The 26,908-nt window shown below is 43.6% G+C and overlaps 1 protein-coding gene across 1 annotated transcript in view; it reads left to right on the forward strand.

The window, feature by feature from the left end:
• The first annotated feature begins 1,525 nt into the window (after nt 1-1,525).
• CCDC80 (coiled-coil domain containing 80) overlaps nt 1,526-26,908 on the forward strand; it is a 35,680-nt gene continuing 10,297 nt past the window's right edge. The window contains exons 1-5 of the mRNA XM_027582905.2: nt 1,526-2,505; nt 2,942-4,848; nt 12,383-12,539; nt 24,682-24,818; nt 26,458-26,606. Coding sequence (XP_027438706.1) covers nt 2,953-4,848; nt 12,383-12,539; nt 24,682-24,818; nt 26,458-26,606 — 2,339 coding nt within the window. The 5' untranslated portion in view covers nt 1,526-2,505; nt 2,942-2,952. The remainder of the gene's footprint in view (nt 2,506-2,941; nt 4,849-12,382; nt 12,540-24,681; nt 24,819-26,457; nt 26,607-26,908) is intronic.

Consider the following 26,908-nt stretch of genomic DNA (forward strand, 5'->3'; position numbering starts at 1 on the left):
CCAGAGAGTAGGACTCTAAAACTGTAAGTGCTCTGGTTGAGCAAACAGATAATATTTCTCTATGAATACTAGAAACACAAAAAAGGAGTTGAGGGAAGAGAAAAAAGAGAAGACATGGAGAGAAGATTAAAGACGGGGATAGGACAACATGCTTTCTAGGTAGTTCTAAACCTGGGCTCAAATTTCGGAGCTACCACTTACGATTTGTGTGATGGTAGGCAATTTATTTACACTTAGTAAGCTTCAATACGTTCATCTGTAAAATGGGCATCATTCCACCTATCTCCTAGAGATGCTGTGAAGGATAGATAAAGGACTATATGAAAGCACCCAGCCCAGAGATGCACGTGAAAATGCTCAATAAATGGTAGTGTTATTAGTAGGGAAAAGACAAAAGGAAAAGAGAAGGAAAGAAGAAGCCTCAGTAAAGGATAACATAGAACACATTATGATGTGAGAAAGGAAATAACATCTAGGACTGTCCAACTTAGCAGAAGGCATTTATTTGATCAACTGAACAGGTGAACCCATGAAAGGGGATGTCTTCTCCGACTCCAGCAGACCGAGGGTCTCTGTCTGAAGTCCACCTTTGTTACTGTACTCACAAGTGTCAGAAAGGGCTCCGCAGGAGAGCCCTTCCTCTTGGCACTCCTTGGTCTTCAAGAGGTGGGCTGAGAAGTCTACACTAACCCCCCTACAGGTCTTTCATTCAGTGCTGGGATCTTATGTGAAGGAGAGATAAATGTGACCAGTCAGAGATGGGGCTGGTCAAGGGGTAGCAATTAGGAACTAGGTTTTAGCCAATGACAGTAGCCACTAACATGGACTAGCTTGAAGGAGCCTTCTGAGAATCCTGGTTCACCACTGTCTGTGGCAATTAATACCAACTGAATGATGCTCTTTCAGAGACCAGAAGAAATATCTGTATACCCTGAGACACCTACTCTCACCACCAAAAGCTGAATGCCCATGGCAGATCCAGGAGGTGGATACACACAGCTGCCTCAGTCTCTCCTTTGGAACCTGATCTGGTGACTTCTCAGGATTGCCTAACACCCTCCAGACTCCTGAAGCCTCCGGAGAGCACAGTCCTGCACTACCCGCCCCCATACCCTCTCACACACTCATGTCCTCCGAGGAAGCCCCTAGCCTACCATCTCTAGCCAGAGCCCAGGGCTGGAGATCATAATGCCCTTCCCCTGATGTAATGACCAGCCACAGTCTCAGGGGGACAGCAACCATCGCCTGCCATTTCTAACCTTTTCCCAACTTCCTTCCAGGCCAAAGAGAAAACGAGGAACAAGAACTCAGTAATATGATCCCCAATTAGCATAAAATAAAAACAACCCAGTCATGTTTTCCATGGGCTTTTCCAACCTCAAACTAAACACATAAAACAGGGAGAAAGAGATAAAAATATACACACGGAACTAGAAATATATAAATACTGTCCATGGATGTACAGCCAAGCACCCTGACCCAAATGAGTATTTGTCCCTAGGAAAACCAAGCAGCCAAACACAGAAAACTGAGAATTTTCCCTTCCCGACGTGCAGTGTGAGTCCAGACAGGAAGGGAAAGTATCCTGATTCCTTGGTATGCAAGGGGTTAAGTCCTCAGCCATCCTATTCTAAAGTGATTTATGATGATGTGTAGTGTTTCAAAACTTTTCCCCCACCCCAAAGAACAGCCCTCTCCTTCCCCACCGAGTCCACTCTCAACGTGCTGAAGTGGGAAGGAGGTGGTGTTTTGCTGATCTGTTAAATTCTTAGTGAAGTTTCCTTGATTTCCAGCGCTGCTGTTGTTTGAGTTTGGTTTGGATCAAAACTGAGGTTGTCCTGGCATTTCTGGGACCAGGTCCAGGCAAGAGGAAGAAGAAAAAGAAGGAGAAGGAAAAGAGGAGGAAAGAAAAAAAAAGGTGGGGAGAAATAAAGGAGGAGAGAAGCACAGGAAAAGAAAAAAGTTCTTTTTCAACATCACATTCCTGTGTTTTCCCTCAGCCTGGAAAACATATTAATCCCAGTGCTTTCAGGCTTGGAAACAAAGGGACTCAGCCAGACTGTGGGGGAAAGGGTGATAAGAAGGATCCTGGAACTCTAAAGAGAGAAAGAACAAGATTCAGGGAGAGCTGGGACTTCACTTTCAGGGGCGTCCTGTGTTGTAGGCACAGGGGACTGGCACACACAGACACGCGAGCAGAAACTACAGACAAATGGAGATGCAAAGACTCACAAGGACAGCTCCTTTCCCCTCATCCTACTTGTCAAGAAGGTGAGAAGACAGCCAGAGGAAAGAAGAAAGCAGCTCAGCCCTCAGGTCAGGACAGGCTGTGGGTCCGTGGCGCCTTTGGGAGCCGGAGCTGCAGCACACCCCCCTTTGTACTGCTCAGCCGGGCGAAGGAGAACGAGGCTTGGGAGGAAAAGTATTTCATCGAGGAAACTGTCCTGGGACCACACTTCAGATTGCCTTTTAAACCCTCTGCATTCCATCTCCATGAGCCACAATGTAAGTGTGTAATCCTTGCTGTCTTTGGTGTGTTTGTTTGTTTCTTGGTTGCTCATTTGAAGAAATGAAACAGGAATGTTGTCATAATTAATATGCTCAGTGTGCCTTTTCTCTGGAGCATCAGAGAACCGGGTGGAAACAGGGCAAGCACGCTGAATGGGGAACGGAGCTGGGTTTCCTGCTTAATGTAACTGTCTCTGTTAAGAACTAACAAATTACAGGGGTTTAAAAGCAACAGGATCTCATCCTTTTTTTGCATTCCCTGACCTCCTTGCTTCTTCTCTCACCACCCCTTCCCCCACCCCCTTGGCCAAGACAGAGAAAGAGAAAATGCCCAGTTCTGTTTGCAATTAAATGATTTTCTTCTTCTTTTTCTTTCTTTTTTTTCCCACTCCCCCTCTCCCTTTCTGTCTTTTGACCCCGCTGCCTTTCAAAGTGGATTGCACAATGACATGGAGAATGGGACTCAGTTTTACCATGCTGTTGGCAATGTGGCTGGTGTGTGGATCAGAACCCCACCTCCATGCCACGAATAGGGGGAGCCACGGAGGGCGGAAAGCACCTCTGGTTTCCCCAGCCAGCAGAAGGCCAGCTCGGCTTCTGAGGCACACAGGGAGGTCTCAGGGAATTGAGAGAAGCACTCTGGAAGAACCAAACATTCCGCCTCTCCAGAGAAGGAGGAGTGTGCCGGTGTTGAGAGTAGCTCCCGCGACGACCATGCCGCCAGCCCCAGAGCGCATCAGTGGGGCGCCAGTGCGACCCAAGCAGAGATCAGTAGCCCCGAGCTCTCCCCGTGACATGATCCGAGATGAGGGGTCCTCAGCTCGCTCAAGAATGTTGCGTTTCCCCTCTGGGTCCAGCTCTCCCAACATCCTTGCCAGCTTTGCAGGGAAGAATAGGGTCTGGGTCATCTCGGCCCCTCACGCCTCGGAGGGCTACTACCGGCTCATGATGAGCCTCCTGAAGGACGATGTGTACTGCGAACTGGCTGAAAGGCACATCCAGCAGATTGTGCTGTTCCACCAGGCAGGCGAGGAAGGAGGCAAGGTGCGGAGGATCACGAGTGAGGGCCGGGTCCTGGAGCAGCCCCTGGACCCCAACCTCATCCCAAAGCTGATGAGCTTCTTGAAGCTGGAGAAGGGGAAGTTTGGCATGGTGCTGCTGAAGAAGACGCTGCAGGTGGAGGAGCGCTACCCTTATCCCGTCAGGCTGGAGGCCCTGTATGAGATCATCGACCAAGGTCCCATCCGCAGGATAGAGAAAATCAGGCAGAAGGGTTTTGTCCAGAAATGTAAGGCCTCTGGAGTCGAGGGCCAGGTGGTGGAGGAGGGGAACAATGGCGGAGGGGCAGGAAAGCCGGTCGTGAGCAGTGAGAAGAGAAAGGACGACCAGAGGAGAGCCCAAGTCCCACCGACCAGAGAGAGTCGGGTGAAGGTGCTGAGAAAGCCGGCCGCCACCACGGCCGCCCCTCCCCCGCCTCCTCCAACCCCAAGGGCCACCACCCTGCCTCCTGCTGCAGTCCCAACCGTGACCCGGGCCACCTCTCGGGTGGTAACTGCAGCTGCAAGACTGACGTCCACCACGGCCTTTCCTACCACCCAGAAGCCCTGGACCCCCAGGGTGCACCCCTCCTCAGATGCGCACAGGCCCCCCGCAACGGCGGAGGGGGCCCCTGCCAGGGAGCCGGGGGCCTCAGAGAATCTCTACCCTCAGCCCAGGAAGGAGCAGCACAGGGAGAGGCTGCAGACCACGAGGAGGCCCGGCAAGGCCACCGGCTTCGAGAGCTTCACGGCTGCCCCTCCCACCACCATCTCAGAGCACAGCACTAGGGCGGGCGCGGGACGTTTCCGGGACAACCGCACAGACAGGCGGGAGCACGGCCACCGGGACCCAAATGTGGTGCCAGGTCCTCACAAGCCAGCCAAGGGGAAACCTCCCAAAAAGAAAGCCCAGGACAAAATTCTTAGCAATGAGTATGAGAGTAAGTATGACCTCAGCAGGCCTACTGCCTCTCAGCTGGAGGAGGAGTTGCAGGTGGGGAATATTCCCCCCCAAAAAGCAAAGGAATCGAAAAAGCATGAAAAGCTTGAGAAACCTGAGAAGGAGAAGAAAAAAAAGGTGAAAAATGAGAAAGCAGACAAGTTACTCAAGAGTGAAAGGCAGGTGAAGAAGGAGAAGTCTGAGAAAAAGAGCAAGCAGGAGAAAGAGAAGAGCAAGAAGAAAAAAGCAGGGAAAACAGAGCAGGAGGGCTACCTGAAACCCACCACCAAACACTTCGCTCAGAGTCCCAGGAAGTCGGTGACCGATCTGCTGGGGTCCTTTGAAGGCAAACGAAGGCTTCTTGTAAGTAATCTCCCCAGCATTGTTCTGTGGGCTGAGGCAGGGCATGTTAATGTTTGCTTTGTTATTTTTCTACAATCATGTTGCTGGATGGCAGACTGTGGCTGAATCCGTGCCATGTCAAGAAGATCAGGAGGTTCATCCAGAAAGGGCAGCTAGGCCGGTAGCTCCTTTTGGTTTAGTGCTCTATGAACCTCTGTCCACACAGGTTCGTGGCCCTGAGGTCCAGACTCAATGGCCGGGAGCCCTTAGACATAAGCCCAGGGAAGCCTCTATGCGAAGCTTTTTCCAAACCTGTCAGTACCCATCCCCCATCCTTAGCTCTCTTCCAACGGATAGTTCTGGGCAAGAGCATCCTTTTACCAAGTTCAAAGAATAAAAGAACAAAGGAGTTCCAAAAACGGCATGCATTGACTCTGGTCACAACTTAGGAAGGAGATGTATCTCTTCATGAGCTTAGGAACTAGAAGCATGTGTATGGGGAAATGGTACATTTTCTCCTTTTTCTCCTAATTAGGTCTCTATCAGAGTGGAAACCTCAAAGAGGAAAGGAAGGCAGCCTGGGTGGGGAGCGGGTATGACTGGGAGTGGGGAAGGGTCCTTGTTGGCGTGACCCTCACGAATACTTTAAAACCAGCTGGTTGAAGTCTTCTCCCCTTAAAGACTGCCTCCCCCATCACTGCCCAACTCCCAGTAAGAGACCAAAAAGACAGCGTGGGGAACCGGGTTAATTGTTCCAATTTCCAAAATGCTAAAGACAGATGTCAGTTTCTCCTGAGCCTCTGTCAAATGAGTGCCTGTGTGTGTGTGTGTGTGTGTGTGTGTGTGTGTGAGAGAGAGAGAGAGAGAGAGAGAGAGAGAGAGAGAGAGAGAAAGGATACAAGCAAGTCTTTCTCCCACTTTGCCTGTGTTTCTGAAGCCAATGATACAGAGCAAGTCAAGGTCCATCTCAAGAGCTCTCTCTTTTGGCCATTACTAGCCTCCATCCCAAGAATAATTAAAGAATCTAGTCAAGCCGAAGGAAGCCTTTGGGCAGAAAGAAACCCCATCTTAAATGTAAGGGCAGTTCTCATCAGCCGTGTGCGAATGGTTCCTTCCCCTCTTCTTGTCTCCTTGCCCCTCTTTTAGGGCCGTTCCAAGATTTCTACCCCTTCTTAATGCTGTCATTTTACTCCAGGCTGTCAAGGAGGAGAGGTACAGTACAATCACTTCAGAGAAAAGGATCAGTAAATTAATGTCAGGCAGTGTGGGTGAGGAAGGATTTTTTTCAGATACATGGGTGGGAAGGAGACACCTCATGCCACTGAGGACAGTTTTGTCCTACTAAAGGCATGAGGTGACTGCACCCTGCATTATCCCCACCCAAAGAGATAGGCACTCTTCTCTCAAGGCGTCTCTCAAAGGGGCTTTTAGTTTTTCCAATCTGGTCTAAATTTGGATTAATGATCTGAGCGGAGAGGCTCTGGTGTCCATTTATCTTTAGCGGTTTCAAAAAGTTTAAGTAGGCATTTGAAATGTGACTCAGAGCAGAGTCCCTGGTGGTGTTTATCATGGGTGGGGCATGTCCCAAAATTCTCTCAGGTGTTCCACAGTGGTGCACCTATGCATTAGAACAAAACGTTAAGTTTTCATTGATTCTACAGGTTTGTGTGTGTGTGTTGTTATGCATTTTTTGTATATTTTACTCATTTTTAACCAGAGCCTTAAAGTATATAACTTAGTTAGCAGAGGATAGGCTGTCTGCTAGAGCAGTTTAACAGCTACTTGGTTATTTTCAGAGTACATAAATTTAAATGAGAATATTTTAGTCAGAGCCAAAAGAACCATTCATTTCAGAGGAGAATTAATTCTACCTGGTACTTAAATGTTTGTTACAGAACCTAAGGGAGCCAGCTGCTCTCTGAGGTGTGGGCAAGCCTTTGCAGTGTGCTCCTCCCGAGGAGCCAGGACTTTGTCCAGCCTGTAAAGTACATCACCCAACCCTGGCCAGTTAGCCAACAGGGCGGGTGAAGTGTTCCTCATGGGCAGGTTTTAAGCAGGGGGGAAATAATCATGGGTAAAATGTCAGGATTGTAATTGTGCACCCGTCTGGCAAATACTTCCATTACCCCTGGTTTGTGAGTGCAAAGAAAGAGGTTTTCATACTCTATCCCTGATATTAGTCATGCCTTTCATTTCTCCCCTTTCACTCTACTCCCTTAGTCAGGGATTTGAAAGCCCAGCTGGCTATTTTCTGCTTTAAACAGTATCCCTGATCATAAATTTCTAGCAAATGAAATTCAAACGACAGCCTCTGCTGATGTCATGTGAGGCAAGCCAGAAACCAGCTGGGATGGCTCATGGCAGCATTGCTTTCTGGGGCTGGCGAGAGAACCAGGTTTGTTATTAGGAAGAAAGTACCAACAGCCGGCAGTTCAGTCTCACCATCCCACGTGTGCCCAGCTGATGATCATATCAGAAATGTGTTTCCTGAAGAGATGATATCTAAAATAGGAATGGATTAGAAAAGACAAGATGAAGTAAACATGATATAATATCAAAAGATGGAGAGAAAAGAAATCTGTTTCACCAGGCAGAGAGGAGACCTGGATTTCTGGGTGAAAGAGCTGGTTGGTGCCTTTTGTCTTTTTTCCACTCATTTTTTTCCTAGTACACATGCTGATGTTATTCAGAAAGTGCCGTGATTCAATTAATATTCATTAAGACTTAACACTCTCCGAGCTGTAAAAGGGGGGCTGACGACACATACCTCCAACTGGCCTCCACCGAACCCAGTGTGTTCAAACTGAAACGAGGTTACATTCCAAGAAGTCATGCAGGACTTTCAGCTCCTCTTTCCAGTTTTTCAGTAACCAGCTACGATGTATCATAAACCCCCAGGGCTTCACAGTTATCTATATCATTCTTTAGATGTGAAAACATCATGTAACCGCTCCTTAACCCATCTTTTAGAGAAACAATGGCCACCATGGTGAACAACATCTGAGGGGCCTTCCAAGGACCTACAGGGAGAACCAGGTGTCCTATTCTGAGGCCAGAGGTCAGTCCTTCAAACCCCCTTCCTCTCAGCCTATAAACAGAAAAGGGCACATTCTGCAAGGTGCTTTGCCAAAGCTGTGTGGTTTAACTGTCATAACAACCCCATGAGGAGGGACTCATTAACTCCACTATACAGTCAAGGAAAGAAGCTTAGAGAAATTGAGAAGTTTCCCAAGCTGTGCAGCTAATACATGGCCAAGTCAGAATTAGAACTCAGGTCCGTTTGATTTTAAAATTCATACTCCAGCCCCTCCCCCATCCTGCATCCTATGGGTGTGAGCCTTCAATGGGCATATGCCAAAAAGTGAAGGAGAAACTGAGAAATCATCCTGTTAGTCAATACAGATGTTTTAAAATTCACTTTTAACCTTAAATTACTCAGATAAATGGTAAGGTCTATCAATTGTCAACATTTTGTGCTAAGCAACAGTGTAGAGTTTCTGACCTTGATGACCAGCTGGTTCTCTGCACCTGAGCCCTCCGGCTTGCCTGGGGGTCAGTCGAGAACAATAGATTGAATCCCAGTTGACTTAACCCCTCAGACTGGTTGGTGTCAGTTTGGGGTTGACAACAGTAAGAATAGAGAAAAGCCGTTTATCACTAAAACGATGGACTATATGGCGTAGAGCTAAAAGGCCATCATTTTGTGCCCTGAGATGTACCTACTTGTCAGCTAGCAAGAGTCCTCATAATGTGGAATTACATAGACTCAAGATCAAGTTTAAGCACCCTGGAGACTGAATTTCCTATAATTCAACCAGGTTCTTACTTTTAACCCTACCTCAGAAATTTGGACATTGGGACAACAATCTACTTATTTGGTTTAATTTTAGAAAGGGCTACAAAGCTCTGCTTTACTGAGGCGTACTAGTAGCTCGAATGTTATTTTTCAGAATCCTGTAAAAATCTAGTGTTTTGAGCTTAACACAGTGCTTAGAATAAGCTGAGACTTAAAATATCTTCCCCTTAGCATCTTCCCATTCTTGTTTGCTCCCTTCACTTATGCAAACAGGCTCCATTATATTCTGAGGCTCCTTGTGCCAACACACCAGTTGGAACAGAAACATAAAAAAAGAACCACAACACAATTCTGAATCCATGATACATACCCTGATTTATCACCACCAAACTGGAAGGAGGCCAAGTGCCAGACAATAATGTTTACTGAGAAGTTCTAGGATGCTCTTTTTAGGAAGAGAGGATTGGACACGGTTACCATTTTAAACACCGTTGAAAATACTGCCAAACTCGACAACAAATGGGACGGAGGTGTCAGCACACAGGGAAAGTGCCTGAAATATGTTCACGTGATCAACCTCCTCTACTGTCCCTGATGCAAGCTCGAGCAACAGATTAAATGCGAGGGGAGAGGGGTCTTTAGCAGCTGGTTCGCAGACGGCATCTAGACATTCCTAAGCAGGGGACCACTCCTCCTCTCCTCTGGCTGGAGTGATCTATGGAAACTGAGAAACATCGGCCAGCATTTGAACAGCAATGAAAAGGAGAAAGTGACCATCGTAGGCTAGGAAAGATAATAAGGACGATGCTGCGTTTGAAGACTGCTTGCATGCAGTTAAGGTGGAGGGGAGGGGAGAGCTTTCTGGGTGGAAGGGGTGATAGGGGCCAAGGCAAAAGAAGGAATGAGAGTCAACTCTTCAGAGGCAACATACACATATGGTGCTTGTGTGCACACAGCCGGTACATATACTTTTTTTTTTTCCCCCCGATTCTCACTACTTCCCCGATTGTCAGGGAAGTTGTTTCATTTTAAAGATGCAAAAGCCAAGGTTCAGAAAGTTAAGTAGCCTTCTTGAGGCTACAAGGTAGCCAGCGTTGAATTAGAAGCAAATGCAGTCCCTCCCACTTTGACTACACTCACCCTTTCTCTGTGCCACTCTGCCCAGATTCCTTTCATTTCATAACGGAGACCAGTCTGGCTACGGAGTGAAGAGGTCACGTAAGGGAGGAATAGGAGGAAAGGTTAGCAAGAGAGAGGCTGGGACCAGGTTGTGGAGGGAGGAAGTGAGTCATGCAAAATAAATGTCACCTCACGGGTAGGTTAAAGCATCCCAGGGCACAGGTCCTGAGGTGAAAATAAACATCAGGGCTCTTTATTTATTTATGTTGATTCCCACTGGGTGTCCAATAGTCTAAGTAGTCTAAGGCTACTGCATTCAGAGGTAATGAGAGAAGCTGCCAGGCAGGGAAGGATGAGGTTCTGTATGATTCTATGTTGTCCGAAGTTCCCAGTTATTCACAAGAGGGAGAAACAGACCAGAGGGAGCTGTGAGGACTCTTGAAATCCTGTCCTTTCGTGGTCTGTCCATGGGCTGTAAAGGTCCATGGCAAAGTATAATAAGAATGAAATAGAATCTATGTACGGATTTGAAGTTCCAAAGACAGGTAATTATCAGTCATCTAGCACGGGGGCAGCTGTGCCCTAGAGACTCCTCTAAATATATTCTAAATTTGGGTATATCCTTCATTTAGAAAAGGGAATCCAAAATCATTACCAGTAGATCTTCCCTTTGTCTCTGGCTACTTTGTGTTTTCACTTAAACATTCATTTATTTCAAAACAGTGTGTTTGTGAGCAAAGAATGGCCAGAAAGAAAAACCTAAAACATACCAACTGAAAATAAAGTCCCAAGATATGGGCCACCATCAAAACCTGAAGAAATATGTTCAAATGTCATAAAACCAATTAAAAACTAACAAACAAAGCAAAAATACCATTCCTGTATCTTTTTATAGCCACTTTAAATCTTCTTTTAAGGCTAAGTATGAATCAATGAATAAATTTGGAAAAATATTATTTTTTCTCTTGGGAAATTACATTTCTAAAATAAGCATGTTCTACCCACCCTGTCCATCTGAACAGGCATATAAACACAAAATCAAAAATAAACAAAATCGTGACCACTTAAATAAATAACAACCTGAGAAAAAAAATAGCTTCATCCCAGAAAAAATCTTTGTTAATGTTCCACTCAAAAGTTATTGAACACATTTTGATTTCCATGAGGGATAGTATTTGTATAGCACAGGGAATTTTTAAAAGGGAAAGCCTGCAGGCAATAATAAACACATCTCTGACAGAGAAGGATAAATAGCAGTATCAAGCTGGGAGCAGGTTTATTAACCATTTCGATAAAGTGTTTGGAAGAGATTAACAATAACAACGTGGCAACTTGCCCTCTGAAAAATGTCAAGCTAATAGCCACAAACTTCAGAAATATTTTATAAGGTTAGATGGTAAGTAGAAAAGTGGCTGATAAATTTGAATGTGGTCAGGTTTGAGAAAGTGTATAGAGGCCGGTCTCTAAGCCAAGTGATGAGTTAACAAAGGGTGAATAGACAGTGTTCATACAGACAACAGCCTAGTGAGCTATTTAAGGTCAGAGAGCTTAACAAAGACCTGCTCATCATCAGAATGAAATTCCACGTTCTTCCACCTCCAGGGTGAATAGCACCATGCCCACCCACTTGTGGGGGTGTGGTACCTAGCTCTGGTCTCTGCTCATGAAAAACCTGGTAAAATTGGAGAAGGCTCAGGAAAAGCCTACAAAAATAATCAAGGAAGTAGAAAAGCTTTTATATCCAGTTAGATGGAAATATTGAGACATTCTTAGAGCATTCAACAGGAGCCCTAAAAATGAAGGGTATCCTCCTTTTATCCAAAATTATAAAATATGCTTTTCCAAATGACTCTCGTGACTATAGCATCTCTTTCTTTTGCTCTGTCTGGGGTTCGCAGTGAGCTTAAAAGACACACAGGAGCTCGTTGAAAAATGCCAGGCCTAAATTACAGGAGGCTGAACTGAAAGAGCAAAATCCATCTTGCTGGGGCGGACTCCAGTGTCAAAGAAGTCCGCCACGAGCTCTGTACAGGCCCAGTGTGACAATGAATATATTCTGTGTGACAAAACATAGGCCAAGGTGCCATCCTAAAAACTTTCTGCAAGGTTGCCTAGAGAAGTATGATAAGAATGAAGTAGAATCTATGCATGGATTTGAAGTTACAATGGCTATGAAGCTCTCTCAACCCTGTGGGACATAAAACAAAAGAGTAGTAACCACTCAGTTCACAAGAGCAGCCCATTAGGATAATAAAGACCAAAAGGAAGGAAGGGCGATAGCACTTATTGCACTATTATTACATGTCCAGTATTCATGTAATGTCCACAACAGCCTTGTAAAATAAGTGTTCCTGTGCAGAGTTCACTGAGAAAGCTAGGACCCATGAAGACTAGTACTAAAGATAACTAGAGGGAATAGAAAACTCTAAGGTATTTGGAGTCATTACAAAACAGGGGCACTTTCCAAATGGACTGTTTTGGCCCTAGTTATGCTAACTGTTCAATAGAACACTTTAGTTTAGCATCTGTCTTTAGCATCAGTCACTACCAGCCCTCTATTCCGAATTATCCTTTTGGATTTTGCCTCTGTGTACAACTATCACTGTGAATTAATATTTGCTTGTCTCCTCCCACCTCTAGCTGATCACGGCTCCAAAGGCTGAGAACAACATGTATGTGCAGCAGCGAGATGAGTATCTGGAAAGTTTCTGCAAGATGGCCACCCGGAAAATCTCCGTGATCACCATCTTTGGCCCTGTCAACAACAGCACCATGAAAATTGACCACTTCCAGCTAGGTTCTCTTAAACATTTTAATTACATTATTGTTTTTCTCATACCTAAGGTGAAACAAACTTTATGGGAGAGGTCAGCAGGGAATTAAGAGGAAAATTCAGATATTCAGAGGGCTCTTTCCTTGTGGTAACAAAGGTCAGTTTACCTACCTCTTTATGTAACTATTCTGGATGGTTCTGGTGTAAGTTTTTGGCACTTTACAATGAAAAAAATATGCAAGCATCCTATGGTTTGAAAGTCAATGAGGTGGAGAAAAACAGGAGAAGTAATACAGTGGTGGGAGAGCCAGAAAGGTATGTAGACAGTTTCTTCTGGATCCAGAGTCTTCTTGCCTGTGAATAATACCGTTTGATCTTCCTGCCACCTTCATGCTGCAGGTGACTCACTCACAGATGGGGACCTGCCAGGCCCTTGGAAGCACTTGTCTCTGGCAAGACTGGGGAGGGCTGAGAAAGGCTGTTCAGCTAAATGAAAAGTTAGTGAAAATATGGACTGAACTGCACCCAAGTCCTTTTGGAGAGCTGAAGAATTTGGCTGAATGTAGAGTTTTCATAATTTTTCATATTAATGGTGTGTGTGAGGCTCATGAGGTGTACAGCTCAGCACTGGGCAGCTAACTCCTTGCAGTTCTCATGGGAATGTTGCAAGACTTACTGTGAGTAGTTTGGTCACAGTCAGAAGCCCCAGATCTGACCCACCCAGTTTCTTTTATAATTATTACATCTCTGGGGCTTTATGTTTAAAAAAAAAACTTTTCCCTTCATGCATTCTCTATTTTTTAAAATTTTTTAACTACAACGAAAGTTCTTCATATTTCACCATTTGCAGATCCTGCATATTTTTCATAAAATACATTTCCTCGGAAAGAATATAAAACATATTTTCCCCATTAGTTAACATTTAACTTCAATACATATAACACATTATCTCACAGATTTTTCTGTTGTGTGATCTTGATGCAATAGAACACATAGCAGTCATAATTACATCATGATAATGCCAATTTAGTTTGGATACTGTCTAGCTTCTAAATCATATTTTAAAAATTGTGGTTAAGGGGCGCTTGGATGGCTCAGATGGTTAAGCATCTGACTCTTGGTACCAGATCAGGTCTTGATCTCAGGGTCATGAGTTCAGGCCTTGTGTTGGGCTCTACACTAGGCGTGGAGCCTACTTTAAAAAAAAAAATGTGGTTAAAACATGTGATCCCAACCTTTTTTTGTTTTTTTTTAAAGCATGAGACAGAGAGTTGGGGAGGGGCAGAGGCAGAGGGAGAGATAGAACTCTAAGCAAGCTCCATGCCCAGAACAAAGCCTGACACGGGTTTCGATCCCAAAACTCTGAGATCATGACCTGAGCTGAAATCAAGAGTAGGATGCCTAGCCAACTGAGCCACCCAGGTGCCCTGAGTCCGATCTTCTTAACTAATTTTTAAGTGCACAATACAGTATTGGTAACTATAGACACAATATTATATAGCAGGTCTCTAGAATTTATTCAAATATGAAGTTTCAGTTATGCCTTCTCTGTTTTTATTAGCTCACCTTCCCGAGTTAGCTCCAAAGGAAAATAAATACCAACCTTTCCAATGTCCCATCATAAAACATTAGGGGTCAGTGACTGGTTTGTGGACATTCATCCCTATGCTGAGTGTATGTTTGGGAGGGAGAGCAACAACAACAGAGCCCTTAACCACCACAACAATAATCGTACAAACAGAAGACACAAAACGAGGTCTAGAGTCAAACGGACCAGTTCCCAACTTCTTTGTTGCGTGACTTTGGGCAAATTGTTTCCTAAGCTTCAGCCTAGAAAATAATGATAGCTATTTCAAGGGCTATGGTGAGGATTTAGTAAGATAAGGCCTATAAGTATCTGCCATATCATGAATGCTCTTATGTGGTCACAATCATCACCATTTTTTCTGGCAGGCATCTGGAGCTCCGTGAGCGGTCACAGGGACTAGAGCACCTGTAATTAAAAAGCACTTGTAATTGCTCTCAGCTAATTACAGCACGTTGACAGGGAACCCTCACAAGTGCCCTCCCAGGTCACAAGGTGCATTACTGCTCTTGGTAATAAAACCAAAGCCCACAACACTAAGACTGCAAAGACACCTATTTAGTGTCTAATCGAGATTCAACCATTTGTTTCTGGATTTCCAAATAGTAGCAAGAGCCAGGGAGCTTAATTACAATCCAGATGTCTAGAGAGGAAGTAGATATTCAATCCAGTGCAGAAACTGGTGCTGGCTGGCGATGAAAGGGCTCCCCTGCCAGGTGTTTCCAGTGTCAAATGTGTTGCCCAAAGAATCCTCATTCCTTATTTTTTTTTTTTTTTTTAATTTTTTTATTGTTATGTTAATCACCATATATTACATCATTAGTTTTTGGTGCAGTGTTTCCTCATTCCTTATTTCGGAGAAGTTTGGAAAAATCATTATCTGTTCTGCTTTAGCCTCTATGTGGTCCCTACTGTTATAAGCATCTGGTGTTGCCTTGGCAAATTTTTAGCATTAATCCTGCTGGTTTTTTAGACATCTGGATTGAATATGAGCAGTAGAGGCACTGAGGGGTTTTTCCTGCCCTATTGGAAGTCAGGTATTGTGCGTTGGGTGTTTGCCTCTCACTGAATGGCAGCTTGGATATGATCGGGGGGGGGGGGGGGGCTTCTCTTTTGTTCCTCATTTAATTCCTGGAAGGCCTTTCTCTCCTTGTGTTATGTCCCAGCTTAACCTCCTTATGGGAAAGGCCATAGAATTTTCAGCCAAGACTGGGAGCCAGCCATGGGAAAACAGGAATTGGCATGCACCATAGACTCAGTGAACCAAGCTCTAGCTTTGACCGATTTTCAGCTGGAAATCTAACAGATGGCCTTACTTTCCTTAAAAATAAATCAAGCACTCTCTACTCTTCCAGACTTTTACTGGGCCTTAAAAAGAGAAACCCACAACCAACTACACTGTGGGCTGTTCTCACCAGCTGGTCCATTTTGCTAAATGTATATGGACTACAGATGATGGCCCTACAAATATCGGGAAATTTACCTTAAGATTTCAGTCCTTAGCCTAATGAAAGTCACTCTGCCTGAGCAAATTGTAATGCAGAATAAGCCCATCTCGTTTTGCCATCCAAGCTAATATTATACATGAGAGTTTAGAAAAACATAGCACATAAAAGCATTTTCAGTTAGTGGTATTTAAAATATCAATCGGATAGAAAAATTGGTGTATATATGAAGAGGATGGATTATAGACAAAGTGTGCCAGATAGGAAGAAGTAGCTGGCTAAAGGCACTTTACTCGGACGCGTGAGTGGCTCAGTCAGTTAAGCGTCTGCCTTCGGCTCAGGTCATGATCCCAGGATCCTGGGAGCAGAGCCCTGTATCAGCGGGGAGTCTGCTTCTCCTTCTCCCTCCCCCTCTGCCTCTCTGCTCTGCTCATGCTCTCACTCTCTCTCTCTCTCAAATAAATTAAAAAAAAAATAAAGGTGCTTTATTGCAGAATGGAAAGAGAAATAAGGGGAAAACACGGCAGGCATGTTTCTTAGCAAGATACAGGGATGAATAATATTTGACAGTGATATTCAATCACCAGCTTTTAAGGGCTAGAACATACAAGACATTTTTATGGGCAAAGGAAGTTCTTTGAAAACTTCCTTTGAAGGAAGACAAGTTTGAGGGTATTCGATGAAAAAGGAGGTCGAAAGTTGATGGGGACGCAGCTGGAATGTGACAACAGGAGAAAAAGTGATTCCATAGTCATATGAGTAAGCAACTCATGGGTGAATTTCTAAAATACCTTTTATAGGTGAGAGCGATAGACTCCATTTCAGCCTAATATTCTCTTTCTGTCTCTGATCCTGTGGAAGAGAATTGTTCTTTATGGACAAGCCTCGCCGGCTCCATAACAATGCAGAAATGTCACTTCCCCTCAGAACACCTGAAAATTTGACGCTTTGCCCCAGCTCCTCCTTTCATCATGGTGACAAAGTCTGGCAGCTGCCCCCTTGTGCTGGGAGGCCAGGCTGGGTGAGGGATCCGATTTCCAGACAATGGCTGGGTGTCCCTCTCTGTTTATTCAGTCTCTTATTATCAATCATTGTGTGCCCTGGAGGCTGGGGAGCCTGCCCCCAGCTTGTTCAGTCATCCCATTTCACTGCCCTCCTGCTTCTCAAGTGCATCAGTGTCAAGATCAACCCCTGATGAGCAAGGGGCGAAAAGCACCTGATAAGTCAACCATACAAAACAGTGCTTGAAGAATGTGGTGGAAGGTTAAGCTCTTCCAATTGCAGTCATTAGAGAAGCTGTAAACATCAGAGAATTTTGAAAAGTGTGTTGATTTTTTGGAGAGGCCTTGAATATGGAGATTTTTTGATAGGTGATGACTCCATCAAAGTACTTTTTGTTTTTATTTAATTTCTTAAAGAGATGATGCATTTTTTTGGATCCGAAAGTCAAAGCTACATAGAAAAATATACACAGACAAGCATTACACCCATTCTTGACCCCTATACCTTATTAATCTCTGCCCCATAGGTATTTTTATGATTTCTTATTTATCTTTTTTTAAGATTTTATTTATTTATTTGACAGAGAGAGAGAGACAGTGAGAGAGGGAACACAAGCAGGGAGAGTGGGAGAGGGAGAAGCAGGCTCCCCGCGGAGCAGGGAGCCCGATGTGGGGCTCGATCCCAGAACCCTGGGATCATGACCTGAGCCGAAGGCAGACGCTTAATGACTGAGCCACCCAGGTGCCCCTATGATTTCTTATTTATAAATTTAGTGCTTCTTTATGCAAATACAAATAAATATAAACACCTATATCCCCGCTTTAGTACAAAATATAGTATTTATACAACTCTGAACTTTGCTTTTTTCACCTAAAAAATATTTCCCGAAGACCTTCCCTTATGAGTATATAGAAATTGTCCACATTCTTTATTAAGCCATTGTAAAATTCTACCACAGTTTATTTAACCAGTCTCCTTGTTAATGGACACTTAGATTATTTTCAGTATTTTGTTATTATAAGTAATTTCACAGTAAATAACCTTATCCTATGTCACTCTATGTGGGTATATCTTTACAATAAATTCTGAGAAACAGGATTATTGGGCCAAATGGAAAATGTATTTAGCTTTGTTAGATATCACCAGATTTCTCTCCACACAAGGTGTACCATACTGCCGTCCCACCAGCATGTATAAGAGTGTCCATTTCCCTAAACCTCTCCAACAGAGTGTATAACCAAACTTGTGAGTGTTTTTAGCCAATGTGATATGTGAAAAATGATATCTTAGTGCAGAGTGTTGTTGGTTTGCGTTTTTCTTCTTATGAGTATGATTGAACATCTTTTCATATGTTTAGGAAGCATTTATATTTAGTTTTTAGTGTCCTTTACCTATTTTTCTATTGGATTGTTCTTTAAAAAAAGATTTATTTATTTGAGAGAGAGAGCATGCGCAGAAGGGGCAGAAGGAGAGAGAAAAATCTCAAGCAGACTCTATGCTGAGCGTGGAGCTTGATGCGGAGCTCAGTCTCATGACCCTGAGATCATGACCTGTGCTGAAACCGAGAATCCAGACGCTTAACCAACTGTGCTACCCAGGTGCCCCAGGATTGTTCCTTTTAATCTCAATTTACAGGTACTCTTTATAAATGAGGATGAAAATTCAGATTCTGGCTCCCTTCCCCCTTCCAAGATACTGAGCCAGTTTGGGGATAAGGTTCGGGAATTTATATTTTTAAAACGTTTCTTGAGTGGTTCTGATTTGCAGCTAGGTTTGCTTGAAAGCAGAAGGTTAAGTGTAGAACAGAGGGGAAAAGAGACTGGCACCAGATTTTAGAGGATTCCAAATACCAGGCCAGAGAATCCAAACTTTATTTGGTAAACCATGTGGAGGCCCTAAAGATTTCTAAGTATATTTTTCAAATAAATTTTAAATAATTTCCAAGTTTTGGTAGAGTCAGTCTGTGGGACAGAAAAGAACCTGGCAGGACACTTCCTTCATTTATGGGACAAGTTGCTCTTTCTAGAGATCAAGTGAAAGCAGCAACTTTGTGATCAAGAATGGCCAGGCTAGTCCCACCTATAGGTTTAATCCAGACACTCACCTCACAGTGGGTGGTAGGCAGGCAACCGACCACTCAAATAGTAAAATAGGAGGAGGGGAATCAACTACAAAGTCATTTAAATTGATCTGTTTCCTATCAAAAGAAAGTAAATGCCATCGCTGGAGCCCAGGGTTATCCTAACTGAGATTCATCTACTACAGACTGCTCAGCAATCCCAGAAATATTCTTGAGATCAAAGCAATTTAGCTTCTGCTGGAGTCTTTACTTTCAGATTTATCCACAGCTTCGGCCTGTGCTGACTTCTTGAATAGGATAGTTATATTTTAAATGCCATATAAACACACTTTATCTTTGCTGCCTGTTTACCCCCCCACCCCCGACAGGGTTTATTAAGGTATGGTGGTGAATGGGGCAGCACAGTGAATGACACTCAAAAGATCAGAATGCCAAAGGAAAATACACTTTATTGCTCATGGGTCCCAGAGAGGAAAGAGCAGTATGCCTCCCAGGGCCACAGGAGGAGCCTGGGTTGGGTCTGAAAGCAGAACAAGGAGGGGAGCGCCTTGGTCACTGCCTTTATCCCTAGGGTTCCCAAGAGAAAGGCAGGGCAAGACATTATGAATAGTTTCTGATTGGCTAGTTTGAATGATTTCAGCAGGCTTCGGGCTATAGGGGCGGTCCCTAGTTGCCTGGTACCTGACCCTGGAATGATTAAAGCAAAGGAATACTGTTTCCTGGGGTGCATGTGCCAGATCCAGGAGGTAGGGTATTGGCTTGGATGGCTTGAATTTAAGAGAGCTGCTGCGGGCTGGACCTTTTGCTGTCTCTAAGAATTGGCTAGCCTTGGGAGGGGCAGTCTCTCCCCAGTCAGAAAGAGTTTTTAAGATGTCAAAAGATCATAATATATAGAAAATAAAAAATATGATTAATACAATTATAAGACCTCATACATGAAAACCCAGATTTAGAAAATAAATCTATATGATGAGTTTTCTCAACTTACACTTAGAATGGCTGTTTTATAGGCTCACAAGATAAAGGAAGCGCAAGGGTTTAATGATGGGTTCTCTGTATAGACTCAGAATTGCTCACCGTCTTTACTCTATCCCTCACTACCCTCTTTTTTTTTTTTTTTCTTTTTACGTGACGTCTTTCTTAGGGAAGAGATTTCATGATTACCAGATCGGTACCTAGTTGTTTATGTGTGCCAGGCTGCAGGGATTTAGAAGGTAATCAAAGGTCAGTCCCTATTGGTGAATTGCTCATATCTGGTGGGAAGACAGATGCATAAACAACTTGCGGTGCAAGGTGATAGGCATGTTTGCAGAAGCATGTAAAAGGGTTGTGAGTGCACAGATGAGGTAGAGACAGGTTGACGGGTAATTAGTTCCCATTTTCTGGTAGGGGTAGCATTCCAGAAAGAGAAGGCATATTTCTAGAAACCAAAAATAGAAGCTGGAGCATAAAATGTGGAAGAGTTAAAGGATCAGCTAGCTAAGATCAGCTGACTTCAGGACAGAAATGGCCTTGGTTGCTAAGCCTAAGATTTGGATTTTATTCTGTCCTTGTCCTCTGTCCTTAGACTGCATAACAGTCATGCAGAAAACTGGTTAAAAGGCAGATCCCCGGGACACCTAGGTGGCACAGTCGGTTAAGCATCCCGACTCTCGTTTTCAGCTGGGGTCGTGATCTCAGGTTCATGAGATCGAGCCTCAAGTCAGGCTCCATGCTCAGCGTGTAGTCTGCTTGAGATTCTCTCTCCTTTTCCCGCTGCCTCTCCTGCTCATGCTCTCTCTCTCAAATAAATATGTACATACATACATAAATCTTCAAAAGAAATGCAGATTCCTGGGCCTCGTGACTAGCAACTCTGATCCAATGGTTCTGGATCCAAGGATTGTAATGTTAACAAGTGCCCCAGGTGATTGTGATGAAGGTAGACAGTGGATCATGCTTTGAAAAACTGCTAGAGGAGATAAGAAACTTCTGAAGCAGTGGGAGAGGCTGATGCGGTCCAGGGACATTGGCAGAATGCCTAAACTCGGGTAGGACAGGGTAGGTGGAGGAGATATACCATGAATACCACAGAGAAGAAGCCATCTCGGATGGAAGCTTCGAACGTAATGCCTGGCACCAGTTGGTGGTTAATTAGTTGTGACTGGAGCGGAATTTTTCGGCAATGTCATTGCTGTCTGTAGTCAGACTTGGAAGAACAAATACATGAAGGAATCTACTGCAACGTGAAATTGGTCACTGACTTTTGGAATTGAGGTCCTTCAAGGATGGAAACCCAAGCCAATGCTGCACTCACAGCGCAGGTCCCCACCAGCGTGTGACAGAGTTCACGCTCCCTTCTGTGCCTCCTCAGTCACCTTAGGTCAGCGACAAGCTGTGTGGGATAGCCAAATCCCACCAAATGGGTCTGGATCTGGGGATCCATTTAGCTGTATCAAGATCATGTGGACGTTTATAGGATGTGTCCCAAAGAATGTTTGCTTCTAAGCCCTGTGAATGAGGGCTGGAGACCTTTGGCAAAACTTGGATAAATATAACAAGCTGTCAGATGTATGCTACATTTCCAGACTGAGGAGAGCCTCATGTTCACCCAGTCCTGTCTCAGCTCCAACTGAGACAGAATGCAGAACGTTAACAGAGACCTGGAGCAGGGCAGGCAGCTGAGCTGGGAATTGGCTTCGCACATACCTTGCTCGGAATTGGGCCAGAGGGGAACTCTGTCTTGTGGTAGAGCTGCGCCCATCTTTGCAGCCACTGTTGATCAGTGTTTTCATTGTTTTTTGGGGCGGGGGGGCAGATGCTCCTCCTTGACACAAACGTTCATTTGGGATTTAGATATTCTGTAGTCTGGAAGTGTAAAATGTTTTATGTTTAATGTTGAGTCAAAATGTTTCAGAAAATATTCAGTTGAAAGGAGAAATCAGACCATGAAATTGGTTTCTTGCTATATCCCAGTTAGAAAAAAATTTCGCTTCAATCTTGGTCATAGGTCCTCCCTACCCTTGAGTGGGGCGTATTTTGGTAAACTAGAGAGAACACTGGAGAAGAGTGAAGTCTTTTTACCTGAGGCTTTACCCTCATTCTGTTATTAACTACTAATGTGAACTTGAGCAAGTTGCTCTCCTCGTGGGCTCTGTGATAGGTTCATCCTCTGGGAAAAAGACTCTGAGACTCTGAGATTTGCATGCATGGGGTGAATGGGGAGTATTCTCAGGAATAATGCTTATGAGAGGTGAGGGATAGGAGAAAACAGGGAGAGAATTTTAATTGTAATGCAGTCAAACCTTCAGAGTGGTCCACTTCCAGCCAAGGGGGACACCTTTTAGATCTACCCCCTCCCCACCTCATCAACCATTGAATGTGGGCTCTCCCCTAGTAAGAGTGTGACTTGGGGGAAAGGCAGCTCTTTTCCAAGGAGAGTGATTTTTGGAGAGGGAGTCAGCTGCTCAGCTTCACAGCTGCAGCTGCCTTGCTTCTGAAGGTGGGATCTGGACAACACACCACAGTGTCTTCTACAGTTCCCGTTTCGTATAATGTTTCCTATATTACTGTTTCTTGATAACGTGACTGGATTGTGCCAGATAATGTCTGTATCACTTCTCTATTGCCACAATAAGGCTTTGTAAAGAAGACCTGCGCACTTCAGTGGCATATAATTATTAAACATTCAGTCACATGTCTGTAGGGTTCTGCTCATCTGGGCAGGGCTTGGTGAGCCTCAGTGAGGCTGGTCCATGTATTTGCAGTCCTGGTGATCTTAGTTGGGCTTGAACACTTTAGTGGTCAACGGGTGTTAGCTGATCTGGATTGGCCCTGTCTGGGCTGGGGCCAGGGTAACTTGGTGTACCTTATCTTTCAGAAGGCTAGTGTGGATGTTGTTCTCATGGCCGTGGTAGAGGCAAGAGCAATCCCAAACGTATAGGCCCAATTCTAACCTCTATCTGTGTCACTCGTGCTGACATCAGCTAGCATTGGCCAAAGCAAGTTGTATAGATGAGCTCAGAATCAAGAGGCAGGATAGTTGAACTCACTCACCTTAATGAGAGCTGCAGTTACTGAGAAAAGAGTCTAGGTATAGAGAGGGGTGCTGAATCGGGGCCATCTTTGAAATCTACTACAATCTCCTTCCATCTCAGCCATTCAGTGGTTTTTGTAACTTTCTCTGTTAGGTAGATTTAATGGTTTTATTTTGATTCTAATTAGGAACTTGAACTCCATCCAAGTTACTTATCTCTGAATCCTGGGCCCAGCATAGACTTAGCTCAGGACACTGGCAACAAATATTTTGTTGAATGAACAAAAGCAAAAATGACTCTATGTTGGGAATTAAAAATGGTCATCCTTAGGTTCCAGATAAAATCTTGTTTGTAAAATTTTAGAAACATCAGTTGTTAAAAACATTTTAAAAATCAGTTTTTAATGATTTACCTTAGTATTATTATTATTAATTGTAAAATATGCTTCTTGTTAAATTTTAAATACTATAGACCTGTGTGAAATAAACAGTGAAAGTTTCCACCTCACCTTTTCCATTCCCTAGAGGCAGCCATTGTTACCAGCTAGATGTCCTTCTGGACATTCTCTGGTGTCTATTCCTGTGCAGATATGTTTTCTTTTGCTTTATTTCCTTTTAACCAAGAGTAACGTTTACTATACATTTTCTTCAGCAACTTGCTTTTTGTGCTCAGTGAGACATATTAAACAAAAATCAACATAGATCTGGCAATTCTTTTCCATTACTTTGTAATTAATTAATGGCAACGAAAAATGTACACTTAAAAAATAGTTCATATGCATGAAGCATGTCATTTTTCATTTTGTAGACAGTACTTGGTCTTCATATAAGCTATCAGCTCCCATGCCTTTGAACCCCCTCCATGAAGAACTGTCACAATTTGGGGGAGGAAAATAGATTCTTTCTCCTCATGTTTTGATCTGCTTTGGGGGAAATCAAGTTCCTTGTTTGTATACTTTCAGTGATCCTAATCAAATAAACCAAAGTAATAGTTAAATTGTAATCATCCCCTTTTTATCCATAAAAGAGCAATGGTCTATGGTACTCAAACTCTATAACCTCTGTATCTGCAAAACTGTGGTTGTTTCTACTATAATATTATTCATGGGTAACAATGTGGATAGTAACTGATAGACTCTTTTCACTAATATATCTATTATCACATATTTGCTAACTTTAATTTTTTCACATTTTTTTAAGTACAGGGGATTATTTTGCAAAGAAAAATTTTAGTAAGGTTGAGGGAAACACGGTGACATGTAAGGGAGGGAAGTAGCATTATCATCTCAGAAATGTTAAAATGATTTCCAGAGACATAGGAGTTGCCATGTTCATACTTCCCATCAACCTAGTGACCTTCAAGAACCATTTCAAATTATAGTAATTAATTTTTAGGGCTTGATGTTTAAAAAAATACATCATGGTTAAAAACTTCCGTACATTTAGTAACACTTGGCTTGAAATTGTCTTCACTCACCACATTTGTATTATGAAAAGCCCTACATTTCTGGAGCTAAAATGAACCTGTGGCCAGGCTTGAACCTAAGCTTATTTTTCTCTATAGCAATGACATAGTTCATTGAGTCCCAAAGTGATTCTCTAATAAAAGTGACGACAAGACACAGATTTTAGACTCAACTAAATAAATAACTAAAACTAAAATAAATTTAAAAACTCCTTGGTGAGGTGGGGTGATGACTCATACCCAGGGTAGAATTGGCGGTCTTCTTTCAGGGATGACTCAGCTGCCTTCACTCTCACTTTGCTCCTTCTGATTCTCTATGACCAAGGTAGGCAGAGGTGGGGCTTGATCAAGTCAGTCAGAATACTGACTTTCAAAATTAGTTTATTCATTTATTTCTCTATTTACTTATTCACTTGGGAAACTTCTGTTCAAACAAAATGTTAGTTGAATGTGTGTAATTAATGAAAGCTGTTCTAATTAACTCAGGATGGAGACCCAGAGCCTTCACCCATTCGCTTCCCACGTATTTCTGTCTTGTCGCACCTATATTTATTCACATTTCATTTGCCTTAAGATAATGAAAAACCCATGCGAGTGGTGGATGATGAGGACTTGGTAGACCAGCATCTCATTGGTGACCTGAGGAAAGAGTATGGAATGACCTATAATGACTTCTTCATGGTGCTCACAGATGTGGACCTTAGAGTCAAGGTATGGGTTTCTGTTTTAGATGATACAGTTCTATTCCTTTGAATACAACTCGGAATTTTTTGCCAATGAATCAATTAGACATATGAATAGGCACAGATTACTTTATAAGTGGAAAGGTTTTGGAATGGTTCAGATATTCCACATTGTCCTATAGAATTTGTGCCTAGAACTGAAGTATATGGAAAGAGCTGGGTTGGATGGCCTCCTGTGGCCCAGCTGTTTGAGTCAGACAAAATTCAGTGTTATGCATTCATCAGACACTGGTTGAATAGCTATGATGTGCCAGGCCCAAGGGATAAAAGGTGAAGAGTATTTGGCTTCTTCCTTCAGGAAAGCCAGATTTAACATGGAAGGGCCTGGAAGTTTACCTCCTGATCCAATATGGACAAGACAGCAGGGTTTTATACCTACTCTTTTCCTATGCTTAGGGACAGAAGTTCTGAGCCATGAAAAACTGTGCCATGTAGTAACACTAATAATAATTATAATAATACTATCAAAAATATCTAACTTTATTAAGTGTTTTCCGCATGCCAGGCACTCACCTCAACTGTTTACAATCCCTATCTCAAACCTCTGAGATAAATAACAAGTATTACCTTTATTTCACAGAACAAAGAGATACCCAGAATGGTTAAGTAACTTGCCCAAGTTCACCCAGTTGGCATTGGGCTTCATACCCATGCAGGCGGGCTCCAGCTTGCACGTCTTAACTATTCGGTACACCAATAGCATACCATGCTTATGTGAAAATCATCAGGAAAAAGGTCACCTGGACTAACGGAATAGGAATAGCTGATCCAACCTGTAGTATTCTTCTGGATCCTGAAAGAGGACCTTTCATTAATCCATTCCTCACTTGTGTTGCCCCACCTCTAATGTGAGGGGCTGGACTAGATGGGCCCAAAGGTCTCTGCCAGCTTTCACATTTCACATTCCCACTGGGGGCATAGCTCCAAGCTATGTCCAGACTTCTCTCTAGTTTACGCCACCTATGCTCATCCAGCCCTCAAATCCACCTTAGGTTGCTGTTGTAAGTCCAGACAGCTGTGATCCAGGAAACTGAATTGCACCATCTTGAAGCTGGATTCCAACTTTTTTCTGAGAATACGTATAGAAACATGACCTAATTTTAAGTGACACTTGCTCAATAAAACAGTCTCTGGGAATCACAAAGCGTTTATGTGGATTCCTGATGACCGCAGAACAGTCCTCCCTCTGGTGGAAAATTACCCTTATAGTTCAGGTCAGATACTCTTAACAGGTTATTCCATTCCTGTGTTGGTTATAGCATTTCTCACCTTCTCTTCAGTGGTGTAGTGAACAGGAACCAGTTTAGTCCTAGAAATAGGGAAGCAAACCTAAAATATGTGTGATGTGGAAGGCGCGGACCCTTTCCACTAAAAGGTATGCATTAAAAAATTCTCATAAAAGGTAAGGGACAGTTGTTTCATGGATTCTGAACCTCAAAACATCAACAGAGGTACTTTTGCAAAAGAGAGTTTAGTTTATAAATCAATGAACCCTCCAGGCTCTGATTGCTCCAGTGCTCTCTTGAATTCTCCCAGGCTTTCTATCCTACAAACAGAGGGAAGAAACACCCTTATACACCATATGCTTTCTTTTCTTTCTTAAACAGCAATACTATGAGGTGCCTATATCAATGAAGTCTGTGTTCGATTTGATCGATACATTCCAGTCCCGAATCAAAGACATGGAAAAGCAGAAGAAGGAGGGCATTGTTTGCAAGGAAGACAAGAAGCAGTCATTGGAGAACTTCCTATCCAGGTACCCCACCTTTGGAGTCCCTGAGGAGGCAGGTGGGAAGGTGTTCTGGGTGAGCTAATGCAAAGGCTAAGGAAACACAAAGTAGACCTGTGTGCAGACCTTCCCTGGTGGAGGGTCTGTCTGCTTCATAGCCCTCTGGCCACTGGGCTTAGTCTTTTGAAAGGGCTCCAGTCGCAAGGTTGACTGGGGTCAGCTCCAAGCTTGAATATTGATTTGGTGGCTTTGGATAGGTCTTTTCTCTCTTTACTGGTCCTTTTTTGGCACAGAATAGAGAATTCTGACCTGGGAAGGTTCATTTATTC

The sequence above is a fragment of the Zalophus californianus genome, chromosome 1 (assembly GCF_009762305.2).
Source record: "Zalophus californianus isolate mZalCal1 chromosome 1, mZalCal1.pri.v2, whole genome shotgun sequence".
NCBI lineage: Eukaryota > Metazoa > Chordata > Mammalia > Carnivora > Otariidae > Zalophus > Zalophus californianus.